General features: G+C 41.6%; 1 protein-coding gene across 3 annotated transcripts in view; it reads left to right on the forward strand.

Moving 5' to 3' along the window:
- The window catches only part of LOC137332943 (exocyst complex component 1-like), an 85,103-nt gene that overhangs the window by 31,774 nt on the left and 39,208 nt on the right, over positions 1-14,121 (forward strand). For all 3 annotated transcript variants that reach the window (XR_010965765.1, XM_067996989.1, XM_067996990.1), the window contains 3 exons: positions 1,025-1,134; positions 2,694-2,843; positions 4,747-4,849. Coding sequence is in view for 2 of the 3 variants with exons in the window: in XM_067996989.1 (XP_067853090.1) it covers positions 1,025-1,134; positions 2,694-2,843; positions 4,747-4,849 (363 nt within the window). In the remaining variant the exon portion in view is untranslated. The remainder of the gene's footprint in view (positions 1-1,024; positions 1,135-2,693; positions 2,844-4,746; positions 4,850-14,121) is intronic.

Below are 14,121 nucleotides of genomic sequence, written 5' to 3' on the forward strand. Positions count from 1 at the left end.
TGGGTTAGATGTAGTAGTATTTTCAGTTGTCACACCATCACTTTTTGTAACATAAATGACATTACCGGCTTTAGTGGCTATTTATGGGTGATTTTATGTTGTACATCTGCAGCATATACTTTATGTACTGTGGTTATAATTTTGTTTGGTTGTGAGGGAACTGCAAACAGTAATTTGACCTGTGCAGTAAGTTTCCTGTTTTACTTATTTTCATATTTAAAATCTTTCCATATTCACAGGTGGAATGCTGTCCCACTGAAGACAGAAATACAGACTAATCATCAATAGACCTCCTATTATTTGTCTGCATTCTTCTCACTGGGACAGAACTCCAACAGTGACTTTTTCACAATTGTGAATAGGAGCTGACTTTTTCAGTGGCGTTGGAAATAAGACTAGATTTTATCTGGTCTTACTTCTGCTGTCAGCTTCACCATAGAAAGGAAAGATCAGGTAGGCTGATATTACTGTTAAAGCGCACACTTCTTCCATCATTTTTGGTAGCCCCAAGGTAGGAAAATCATACCCCCACTGGTATTGATAGCTTAATCTGTTGCTGGCCACTGTCAATGGAGAACATATCACAGGTGATATTGTCATTACAACTTTGCAGAGTGAAATACAAGCTGTAAAACAATGTAGTACAAGCTGATGTAACCCTAATCTGTTCAATTATTTCCCTGACTCTAAACTGTAAGTAGTTAATAAAAAGCACACTCAATGCTGATTCTTCACAATAATTCATCTTTGCAATTTCACTGACGCAATAAAAAAAGGAATTTTCCCATTTATTGGGAGCTCCTATTTGAAGATTTTCGATAGGCAATTGTCAGAGGATTATGCTATCCAGTCAAGCATTGCTGCAGGCTGATGTTTAACATTAGAAAAGTGGAGCCTGGCATTCATCTCCAATCTAGTCTTTGAGCCAAAAACATCTGGATTAAAGAAATAACTGTGAAACCTTATCCATATATATAATTGTTAACATTAATTTGACTTCCCTTTAAAACTCTGGTTTTATTAGGCCACCGGAAACTGCAAAGTGTGGTAGAACAATTAATAAAGTTTGAGAATTTGCGGCAGCTATTTGAAAGTCGATTCATACGACATATTAACAGTATATTTGTACTACAGGTAAGTGCAAAGGTAAATAATGTATTGTGTTGGTTTCTTGTAATAATACCTGGTGAGAGACTTTGTAAAGCTTAGTGTGATGTAAACAGAATAGTTTTAAGAGTGTGATAATATCTAGTTGTCCCTACTTACTTGGGGGATTGTTTGTCAGACACTCTGGTAAACCAGACTAAAGCAAATCAACTGCATTGAAAGTAATGCCTGTTTCATTGGTTGTATCGGTCAGGAATATCAGCTTGACCTAACATTTCTTTACTTAAATTGATTAGGTGCAGATATGTAGGTAAGCTTCTCATAATTCGACTGTATCTGGAATCCTTTTGCTTTCACTTCTGTTAATGAAATGCTGCTTGTTTTTCTTGCTGAGTGAGTCCTAACTTGTGTATAGTCAGTAATCTGTAGTGTACCTGCTGACAGTTTGACTAAATATTCTACGTCATTCAGCTGACATTAAAAAAGAACTGATGAGTACCTGTGTGGTCATATCTTAAAGATATTTGTAATGATTTGGAATAGCTGAGATTAGATGGTCATTGTCTGTTCATTCCCCAGTTATAGCATTGATTCAAGCAGACAAATTGGCTCAACACAGATCAGTTTGTTATGATGGGCGTACACTGTATTAGTAACTATTCATTAGTATCTGCAGATAATATTTAAGGATTGCACCATTGGAACTAAACATGATAGACTAAGATTAGTCATATTTTTCTTCATCACACTTTTCCACCGATTTTCTCCCCTCCTGAAGACTTTGACTCCTTGCTTGGGTATGGTTCCAAAGATTGTTAATGACCCTCCAGTAGCTAACTCAAGTGGGAATTATTCATAGTAGCCTTGACAATGAATATCAGTCTATTCATTAGCAGGGGGCATCACAGTTGAGCTTGACCCTGTGCTTCCCTGTTGTGTATACATACATACATACACACAAAGTTGTTTCATAGAAGATACCCTTCCTTAACTTAGTGGTACTAAAGCCAATTGTAATATCTCAACCAGGCTGAAATCAACAACTCAGCACAGGACTTTAAACCTGGAACCTTCTTGACGTGTATTGTTCAGCTACTCACTTGGATAAACTTTTTTTAACTGGTGTGGAGTTATTCTGGGGTCCAGTCCACAGTTGCCGGTAGCCCTTACCAAATGGCCGTTCTTAGTGGCTGAGCCTTGCAACTGTCACAAGAGTTTAATTTGTGGACAGTGACCAACACACGTCATTGGATATCACTCTTGAACAGAACTTTCACCTAGAGGTGCTGTGCCGAATTCAATTGTTGTATCCCTTTTGCTGCCCTGGCTGAGACCAACTAAATCGATACACATCCGAAATCGAAACTAGGACCTCTAATCTCCATGCTTAGTAATGAACCAAATGGTGTATTTACCCACTAAGCCAAATATCACTATTTTGATTATTTTAGTTTTGGTATTTTCATTCATGCAGTCTAGTAGTTTGGGTATAAATATTCATAAATCCTGGGAGGGGGAATTGAGTGACTTAATTTCTGTTTTAAAATGTTCTGTAGCCTTAAAATACTTTTCCTATTGCCTTTAAGGGAAATGACCAAAGCGTTACCTTGATGCAACAATCTGGAGAGCTAATCTTCCCCAACCATAAACTTTATCAAGATGAGTTATTGCCATATAGCCCTCTAATGGCTTGGCTAAAAAGCAACAACCCTGTTATTTTTACTGATTTATCAAAGGTAAGTTTCTTGGCTTTCAAAAAGCAGTCTTTTGTTGGTGATTTTAATGCACAATTGCTTAACTTTCATTTAACATTCCCCTTTTTTAAAACAGGCATTAACTCATTTGAAATAAACTGGTTAATACCTCAGTTAAAACAGAAGACAGTCATACAAACAAATTAAGTGTTCATCCATTAATCTTGCCAACATTAATTGCTAACCATATATATTACAATTTTTTTTTCTTAAATTTGCAATTATTAGACATATAAGTCACTTGAAAATCATTATATATTGCCTGATAAGTTATTAAATGTTGAGGGAGGACCATGAATTGACTCCTGTAAACAGCCAATTTATAAAGAAAAGCAGATTACAAAATGCCAGTGTTAATAATCATTCCCAATGCTTGTCCTGCCTTTCTCAAAACACATGATTACATGCAGTGCCTGCCTCTCTCGCTCCTCAATCTCAGAATGATCATCTTATAAGATTATAAACCATCTTCTAGGACTATACTATCACTCAGAATAAGTTTAGTTTCTAGAGAAATCAACATCTCAGAGCAAGTCAGGGGGATTAGCTTGTGCATCTTTAGTTGTCTAATGATCAGCAAGTGATTATCCTCTGGGAGGGGTTGGTATAAATGGCATCTCCTTTGAGCTGCTTTGTAGAACAGCTGTCAGGAGGTGAGGCACACAAGATCTTGAGCATCGGCAGAGGCTTGAGGAGCAGGTCCTACCCATCCAGTGAAGGGTGACAATAGCTCTGAAGGATGAGTGGAGTCAGTGGCCATGGGAAGCAAGCAAAGCACAGGTCATTCGGAGAAAAATCCAGAGCAGAATGAAAACCAGCAGGAGCAGATCAGAGTTCAGAGTGAAAATTTCCTGTCAGAGGGGCATAAACTGAGGATGCAGGAGCAGGCCAGATACTAGAATAGAGGCAGCCATTAAGAGAATACAGTCTCCCTAGAAAATGACAGCGATGTTGGAGGTCATTGTAAGGTCCAGAAGCCAGTGGAGGACTGGACTTTGGCACAGGAGATGGTGGATTTCCGTCCAGGACCCCCACAGGCAGCAAAATAAAGCTGGAAAACCAGCAGTGCATTAAAGTACAGTCAGCAGGGAACAGCAACAGGTGTGGGGTGGGTTGGGCTATGGGATGGATGTAGGCTATAAAAGGTCATCTTAAAACTTGAAGTGACTGAGTAACAGAACAGAGTCATAGCTGCCTCGTCTTGTAGTGTAATTCAGGAAGTAAATTTGAGCAGTGCATGGCCATGGATTTAATTGCAAATGAGAGAAGCTCAATTAAGTAGCTGCTAGCATCGGAGCCATCTTAACGGTTCAGGTGGGAGGCTGGCAACGGTAGTTCGTACTGCTGGATGGAAAGGACATCTGATACGTGGGTCATCGAGACTGCATTTGGAATTCCTTGCATGATTGATATCTAAGCAGATCCATAATGAGACTTTTGATAGAGTAAATAAGGAGAAACTGTTTCTAGTGGCAGAAGGGTCGGTAACCAAAGGACACACGTTTAAGGTGATTGGCAAAAGAGCCAAAGGCGATATGAGGAAACATTTTTTTGTGCAGCGAGTTGTTATGATCTGGTATGCACTGCCTGAAAGGGTGGTGAAAGCAGATTCAGCAGTAACTTTCAAAAGGGAATTGGGTAAATACTTAAAGGGAAAATATTGACAGGTCTATGGGGAAAGAGCAAGAGAGTGGGATTAATTCGATAGCTCTTTCAAAGAGCCAGCACAGGAACGATGGGCCGAATGGCCTCCTGTGCTGTATCATATGATATAAAATAAAAGAAAAAACATGTGAAATACTGTAAAGTGACATTTGAAATTGCTATTGATAAATGTTATAATCTTCCTTCTCCCAATTTTAATTCACTGTTACTTTTGTATCAGGTATATGCTGAAAACATTAGAAAACTTTATGACAAACAAATCAAAGAATTTTTTGATTTAGTGAAGTTTAGACTGACTGGAATAAAAGAAGGCATGAGATTCAGTAAGTATTCTTAAAGTGACAGCTACAAGACTGAAAACTCATAGTTACATCACCACATGATAAAGCGCACAAAAGAATACTTGGTGTGGATTTGCTCATGGGTAGCCTGGAGTCTGGAACACAATTATGATGATTAGCTGCTAATTTAGCCTGTCCCTTTAAAGCCATTGCTCTTAAGTAGGCAAATCCAGGTAATTATACCTGGTTATAAACTGCTCAGGTCATTCACAAATTTTAGCTTTCAGGCAGTGACTGCCTTTCTTTTTTTTTAAAAAAAGTAGTTGTTTTGCATCTGAAACAAAGTTTGATAGATGCGTGTTAGACACTAGACTATGCATTATGTAGTAGCAGATTTTACTGTGAGTCTGAGGTTACACCATTGAAGGCATTTGTAACACAAAAACCAAACCAGTGTATAATTCTGAGAAAAGGTGAGGAGATTGACTAGAATGGGAGGAGTCTATCTCTGAAACAGTAAATAAGCAGATAGCTGCTTTTAATAAACTTAAATTGTACAAACAAACAACTTGGATACACTTAATCTTGTAATTTACCTCAAATGGCCAAAAGTTAATGATTTACTTTGTTTTGTAGTTTTTATACAGAAAACAATTGTTAGTGGTTATTCCACTTGACTGGAAGAGGTGAGATTATCAACAGCAAGTCCTGGCACTTTAGACTCAGAAGGGAAGGATCTGTACCTTGCTTTCTGGAACCAGAATAAAGAGGGATGGACATACCATGATTGACATGAATAGGAGCCAAACAGGGACCAAGGCATTTGCAGAACAAATGGTCAGCAAAGCCAACCCAGTAATTCAAGGTCCTGCCAAGTAATCAAAGTTGAACCTCAGGCTAGTAAGACAGGAGTTGGCCAATCTAAGGAATTTACATCACATTACTAGCAATTCTGAGTAAGAATAAGGATTTTATTCAAATTGGCAGAATGCAACTAGTGGTGTCCCCTACAGATCTGTACTGGGGCCTCAGCTTTTCACTATATTTATAAACAACTTAGACAAAGGAATAGAGAGCCATATATGACACTAAGCTGGGTGGCACAGTAAATAGTGCAGATGGGTGCAGAAGGTTGCAAAGGGAATTTGATAGTTTTGCCCACTCACTTAATCTATGGTGGATGGAGTTCAGTTTGGGGGGAAGTGTCAGGCTATCCACTTTGGACCTAAGAAAGATAGATCAAGAGTATTTTCTAAATGGTGAGAAACTAGGAACAGTGGATGAGCAGAAAGACTTAGGAGTCATAGTTCATGGCACCGTGGCTGGCTCTGCTGCACAGGAGGGCAGGAAAAAGTGGCAGAGCTATAGTGATAGGGGACTCGATTGTAAGGGGAATAGACAGGCGTTTCTGCGGACGCAACCGAGACTCCAGGATGGTATGTTGCCTCCCTGGTGCAAGGGTCAAGGATGTCTCGGAGCGGCTGCAGGACATTCTGGAGGGGGAGGGTGAACAGCCAGTTGTCGTGGTGCATATAGGCACCAACGATATAGGTAAAAAACAGGATGAGGTCCTACAAGCTGAATTTAGGGAGTTAGGAGTTAAACTAAAGAGTAGGACCTCAAAGGTAGTAATCTCAGGATTGCTACCAGTGCCACGGGCAAGTCAGAGTAGGAATGACAGGATAGCTAGGATGAATACGTGGCTTGAGAGATGGTGCAAGAGGGAGGGATTCAAATTCCTGGGCCATTGGAACCGGTTCTGGGGGAGGTGGGACCAGTACAAATTGGACGGTCTGCATCTGGGCAGGACTGGAACCAATGTCCTAGGGGGAGTGTTTGCCAGTGCTGTTGGGGAGGGTTTAAACTAATGTGGCAGGGGGATGGGAACCGATGCAGGAAGTCAGTGGGAAATAAAATGGTGACAGAAACAAAAGGCAATAAGGGAGAGTGTACAAAACATGACTGGACAGATGGTCTGAGAAAGCAGGGCAAAGACCAAGGGAAGTCTAGATTAAACTGCATTTATTTCAATGCAAGAAGTCTGATGGGCAAGGCAGATGAACTCAGGGCATGGATGGGTACATGGGACTGGGATGTTATAGCTATTACTGAAACATGGATAAGGGAGGGGCAGGACTGGCAGCTCAATGTTCCAGGGTACAGATGCTATAGGAAAGATAGAGCAGGAGGTAAGAGAGGAGGGGGAGTTGCGTTCTTGATTAGGGAGAACATCACGGCAGTAGTGAGAGGGGATATATCCGAGGGTTTGCCCACTGAGTCTATATGGGTAGAACTGAAAAATAAGAAGGGAGAGATCACTTTGATAGGATTGTACTACAGACCCCCAAATAGTCAACGGGAAATTGAGGAGCAAATATGTAAGGAGATTACAGACAGCTGCAAGAAAAATAGGGTGGTAATAGTAGGGGACTTTAACTTTCCCAACATTGACTGGGACAGCCATAGCATTAGGGGCTTGGATGGAGAGAAATTTGTTGAGTGTATTCAGGAGGAATTTCTCATTCAGTATGTGGATGGCCCGACTAGAGAGGGGGCAAAACTTGACCTCCTCTTGGGAAATAAGGAAGGGCAGGTGACAGAAGTGTTAGTGAGGGATCACTTTGGGACAAGTGATCATAATTCCATTAGTTTTAAGATAGCTATGGAGAAGGATAGGTCTGGCCCAAAAGTTAAAATTCTAAATTGGGGAAAGGCCAATTTTGATGGTATTAGACAGGAACTTTCAGAAGTTGATTGGGAGAGTCTGTTGGCAGGCAAAGGGACGTCTGGTAAGTGGGAGGCTTTCAAAAGTGTGTTAACCAGGGTTCAGGGTAAGCACATTCCTTATAAAGTGAAGGGCAAGGCTGGTAGAAGTAGGGAACCTTGGATGACTCGGGAGATTGCGGCCCCAGTCAAAAAGAAGAAGGAGGCATATGACATGCATAGGCAGCTGGGATCAAGTGGATCCCTTGAAGAGTATAGAGATTGCCGGAGTAGAGTTAAGAGAGAAAGCAGGAGGGCAAAAAGGGGATATGAGATTGCTTTGGCAGATCAGGCAAAGGTGAATCCAAAGAGCTTCTACAAATACATAAAGGGCAAAAGGGTAACTAGGGAGAGAGTAGGGCCTCTTAAGGATCAACAAGGTCATCTATGTGCGGAACCACAAGAAATGGGTGAGATCCTGAATGAATATTTCACATCGGTATTTACGGTTGAGAAAGGCATGGATGTTAGGGAACTTGGGGAAATAAATAGTGATGTCTTGAGGAGTGTACATATTACAGAGAGGGAGGTGCTGGAAGTCTTAACGCACATCAAGGTAGATAAATCTCCGGGACCTGATGAAATGTATCCCAGGACGTTATGGGAGGTTAGGGAGGAAATTGCGGGTCCCCTAGCAGAGATATTTGAATCATCCACCGCTACAGGTGAGGTGCCTGAAGATTGGAGGGTAGCAAATGTTGTGCCTTTGTTTAAGAAGGGCGGCAGGGAAAAGCCTGGGAACTACAGACCAGTGAGCCTGACATCTGTAGTGGGTAAGTTGTTAGAGGGTATTCTGAGGGACAGGATCTACAGGCATTTGGAGAGGCAGGGACTAATTAGGAACAGTCAGCATGGTTTTGTGAGAGGAAAATCATGTCTCACGAATTTGATTGAGTTTTTTGAAGGGGTAACCAAGAAGATAGATGAGGGCTGTGCAGTAGACGTGGTCTACATGGACTTCAGCAAAGCATTTGACAAGGTACCGCATGGTAGGTTGTTACATAAGGTTAAATCTCATGGGATCCAAGGTGAGGTAGCCAATTGGATACAAAATTGGCTTGACGACAGAAGACAGAGGGTGGTTGTAGAGGGTTGTTTTTCAAATTGGAGGCCTGTGACCAGCGGTGTGCCTCAGGGATCGGTGCTGGGTCCGCTGTTATTTGTTATTTATATTAATGATTTGGATGAGAATTTAGGAGGCATGGTTAGTAAGTTTGCAGATGACACCAAGATTGGTGGCATTGTGGACAGTGAAGAAGGTTATCTAGGATTGCAACGGGATCTTGATCAATTGGGCCAGTGGGCCGATGAATGGCAGATGGAGTTTAATTTAGATAAATGTGAGGTGATGCATTTTGGTAGATCGAATCGGGCCAGGACCTACTCCGTTAATGGTAGGGCGTTGGGGAGAGTTATAGAACAGAGATCTAGGAGTACAGATTCATAGCTCCTTGAAAGTGGAGTCACAGGTGGATAGGGTGGTGAAGAAGGCATTCGGCATGCTTGGTTTCATTGGTCAGAACATTGAATGCAGGAGTTGGGATGTCTTGTTGAAGTTGTACAGGGCATTGGTGAGGCCACACTTGGAGTACTGTGTACCGTTCTGGTCACCCTATTATAGAAAGGATATTATTAAACTAGAAAGAGTGCAGAAAAGATTTACTAGGATGCTACCGGGACTTGATGGTTTGACTTACAGGGAGAGGTTAGACAGACTGGGACTTTTTTCCCTGGAGAGTAGGAGGTTAAGGGGTGATCTTATAGAAGTCTATAAAATAATGAGGGGCATAGATAAGGTCGATAGTCAAAATCTTTTCCCAAAGGTAGGGGAGTCTATAACGAGGGGGCATAGATTTAAGGTGAGAGGGGAGAGATACAAAAGGGTCCAGAGGGGCAATTTTTTCACTCAAAGGGTGGTGAGTGTCTGGAACGAGCTGCCAGAGGCAGTAGTAGAGGCGGGTACAATTTTGTCTTTTAAAAAGCATTTGGACAGTTACATGGGTAAGATGGGTATAGAGGGATATGGGCCAAGTGCAGGCAATTGGGACTAGCTTAGTGGTATAAACTGGGCGACATGGACATGTTGGGCCGAAGGGCCTGTTTCCATGTTGTAACTTCTATGATTCTATGATTCTAAAATTTACAGCACAGAAGGAGGCCATTGTGTCTGCGCTGGTTGAAAATGAGCCACCCAGCCTAACCCCACTTTCCAGCACTAGGTTCGTAGCCTCACGGCACTTCAGATACTTTTTAAATGAGTTGAGGGTTTCTGCCTCCACCATCCTTTCAGACAGTGAGTTCCAGACCCAGACCACACTCTGGGTGAAATAAATTTTCCTCATCTCCCCTCTCATCCTTCTACCAATCACTTCAAATCTATGCCCCCTGGTTATTGACCTCTCTGCTAAGGGAAAGAGATCCTTTCTAGCCATTCTATCTAGGCCCCTCATAATTTTGTACACCTCAATTAAATCATGCCTCAGCCTCCTCTGTTCCAAAGAGAACAATCCCAGCCTATCCAATCTCTCCTCATAGCTAAAATTCTCCAGTCCTGGCAACATCCTCGTAAATCTCCTTGGTACCCTCACTCGTGCAATTACATCCTTCCTATAACGTGGTGACCAGAACTGTACACAGTACTCAAGTTGTGGCCTAACCAGTGTTTTATACAGTTCCAGCATAACCTCCCTGCTCTTATATTCTATGCCTCTGCTAATGAAGGAAAGTATTCCATATGCCTCCTTAAATACCTTATCTACCTATCCTGCTACCTTCAGGGATCTGTGGACAAGCACTCCAAGGTCCCTCACTTCCTCTACACATCTCAGTATCCTCCTATTTATTGTGTACTCCCTTGCCTTGTTTGCCCTCCCCAAATGCATTACCTCACATTTCTCCGGATTGAATTCCATTTGCCACTTTTCTGCCCACCAGTCCATCGATACCTTCCTGCAGTCTACAGCTTTCCTCCTCACTGTCAACCACATGGCCAATTTTTGTATCATCTGCAAACTTAATCATGCCCCCTACATTTAAGTCGAAATTATTAATATATATCACAAAAAGCAAGGGACCTGGTACTGAGCCCTGCGGAACCACACTGGAAACAGCCATCCAGTCACAAAAACACCAGTAGACCATTACCCTTTGCTTCTTGCCACTGAGCCAATTTTGGGTTCAACTTACCACTCTCCCTTGGATCCCATGAGCTTGTACTTTTTTGACCAGTCTGCCATGGGGGACCTTGTCAAAAGCCTTGCAAAAATCTATGTAGACTACATCAAATGCACTACCCTCCTTGTTACCTCCTCAAAAAATTCAATCAAGTTAGTCAGACACCACCTTCCCTTAACAAATCCATGCTGATAGTCCTTGATTACTCCGTGCCTTTCCAAGTGATGGTTTATCCTGTCCCTCAGAATTGATTCCAATAATTTGCCCACCACCAAGGCTAGACTGACTGGCCTGTAATTATCCGGTCTATCCCTCGCTCCCTTTTTAAACAATGATATAACGTTAGCAGTCCTCCAATCCTCCGGCACCATGCCTGTATCCAGTGAAGATTGGAAAATGATGGTCAGAGCCTCTGCTATTTCCTCCCTTGCTTCTTTTAACAGTCTGGAATACATTTCATCCGGCCTGGTGATTTATCTGCTTTCAAAGATGCTAATCCCCTTAATACTTCCTCTTTCACTTAGTTTATCCCATCCAATATTTCACACTCCTCCTTAACTACAATGTCTGCATCGTCCCTCTCTTTTGTGAAGACAGATGCAAAGTATTCATTAAGAACCATACCAACATCTTCTGCCTCCACACACAGGTTACCTTTTTGTTCTCTAATAGGCCCTACTCTTTATTTATCGTCTTGCTCTTAATGTATTTATAAAACATCTTTGGGTTTTCCTGGATTTTTACTTGCTGATATCTTTTCATGCCCTCTCGTTGCTTTCTAATTTCCTTTTTAATTTCACCCCTGCACTTTTTATACTCCTCTGGGCTTTCTGTAGTATTGAGTTCTCGGTGTCTGACATAAGCTTTCCCTTTCTGCTTTATCTTCCCCTGTATGCTCCTTGACATCCAGGGGGCTCTAGATTTGGCAGCCCCACTCTTTTTTTCTTTGTGGGAACATATTTACTCTGCACCCCTTGAATCTTTTCCTTGAATGCCTCCCACTGCTCTGACACTGATTTACCTTCATGTAGCTGTTTCCAGTCCACTTTTGCTAAATCACTTCTTAGCTTAGCAAAATTGGCCTTTCCCCAATCGAGAACTTTAACTCCTGTTCTATCTTTGTCCTTTTCCATAACTATGCTAAAACTAATTGAATTATGATCACTACCATCAAAATGTTCTCCCACTGATACTCCTTCCACCTTCCCAGCCTCATTTCCTAAAACTAAGTCCTGAACTGCCCTCTCTCTTGTTGGGCTTGCTACACACTGGCTAAAAAAGTTCTCTTGAATGCAATTTAAGAATTTTGCATCCTCTAAACCCTTCACACTGTTTGTGTCCCAGTTAATATTGGGATAGTTGAAATCCCCAACTATTACTGCCCTACTGTTTTTCCACTTCTCAGAAATTTGCCTACATATTTGCTCTTCTGTCTAGTCCAAGTACCGAAATCACGAAAAGCTAGTGGACAGGTACAAAAATAATTTAAAAGGCTTTATCTCAAGGGGGCTGGAATACATTGAGTTAGAAGTTATGTTACATTTATATAAATCTCTGGTCAGACCCCCATCTGGAGTACTTTGTTCCTTCCTGAGGTGTAGTGCCCAGAAATGATATATTGGCCTTGGAGGGGGTGCAGCACAGATTCACCAGAATGATCCTGCGTCTAAAAGGGTTAAATTATGAGGACCGGTTGCACAGACTAGGCTTGCAGTCCCTTGAGTATAGAAGATTAAGGGATGATCTAATTGAGGTGTTTAAGATGATTAAAGGATTTGATGGGGTAGATAGAGAGAAACTATTTCCTCTAGTGGGGGAGTCCAGAGCAAGGGGGCATAACCTTAAATTTAGAGCTAAGCCTTTTAGGGGTGATGACAGTAAGAACTTCTTCACGCAACAGATAGTGGAAATCTGGAACTCTCCCAAAAAGCTGTTGAGAAACATAGGAACAGGAGTAGACCATTCAGCCCCTCGAGCCTGCTCCACCATTCAATTAGATCATGGCTGATCTGAATCTTAACTCCACCTACCCGCCTTGGTTCCGTAACCCCTAATACACTTGCCTAATAAAAAATCTATCAATCTCTGTTTTGAAATTTTCAATTGACCTAGCCTCAACAGCTTTTTGGGGGAGCGAGTTCCAGATTTTCACTACCCTTTTTGTGAAGAAGTGCTTTCTGACATCACCACTAAACATCTTAGCTCTAATTTTAAGGTTACACTCCCTTGTTCTGGACTCACCAGAAGAAATAGTTTCTTTCTATCTACCCTATCAAATCCTTTAATCATCTTCAACATGTCAATTTGATCACTCCTTAACCTCCTATATCCAAGGGGATACAAGCCTAGTCGATGCAACCTGGCCTTGTAATTTAACCCTTTCAGCCCAGGAATCATTCTGGTGAATCTGTGCTGTACCCCCTCCAAGGCTAATATATCCTTCCTGATGTGCAGTGTCCAGAGCTGAATGCAGTACTCCAGATGGGGTCTAACCAGAGCTCTGTACAGCTATAACATAACTTCCACCCCTTTGTATTCTACCCCTCGAGATAAAGACCAACATTCCATTACCCTTTTAAATTATATTTTGTACCTGTCCCTCTAGCTTTTAGTGATTTCTATACTTGCCCCCCTAAATCTCTCTGCTCATCCACAGTTCCTAGATTCTTGCCATTTAGAATATACTTTGATCTATCTTACTTAGATCCAAAGTGGATGTCCTTGCACTTTCCCACGTTGAACTCCATCTGCCACAGTTTTGCCCACTCACTTAATCTATTAATGTCCCTTTGCAACTTTCTGCTCAAATCTATACTATTTACTGTGCCACCTAACTTGGTAGCGTCAGCAAATTTAAATATATGGCTCTCTATTCCTTCATCCAAGTCATTTATAAATATAGTGAAAAGCTGCGGCCCCAGTACAGTCCCCTGGGGGAGCACCACTAGTCACATCCTGCCAATTTGAGTACATACATATTATCCCTACTCTCTATCTCCTACCTCCTAACCAACTCCCTATCCAAGTCAATAGGTTGCCTCCAGTTCAATGCGCTGTCATTTTTGTTAACAGTCTCTTATGTAGAATCTTGTCGAATGCCTTCTGGAAATCCTTGTAAATTCCTTTATCTCCCACGTTAGTTACCTCCTCAAAATTCAATTAGGTTTGTTAGACCTGACTTCTCCTTTACAAATCCATGCTGGCACTCTCTGATCAGCTCATATTTGTCCAAATGCTCAGTCACGCTGTTCCTAATAACAGGTTGAGGCGAGGTCAATTGAAAATTTCAAAACTGAGATTGATAAATTTTTGTTAGGCAAGGGTATTAAGGGTTATGGAACCAAGGCGGGTAGATGGAGTTAAGATACAAATCAGCC

This window comes from Heptranchias perlo, chromosome 15 (genome assembly GCF_035084215.1).
Source record: "Heptranchias perlo isolate sHepPer1 chromosome 15, sHepPer1.hap1, whole genome shotgun sequence".
NCBI classification, from domain to species: domain Eukaryota; kingdom Metazoa; phylum Chordata; class Chondrichthyes; order Hexanchiformes; family Hexanchidae; genus Heptranchias; species Heptranchias perlo.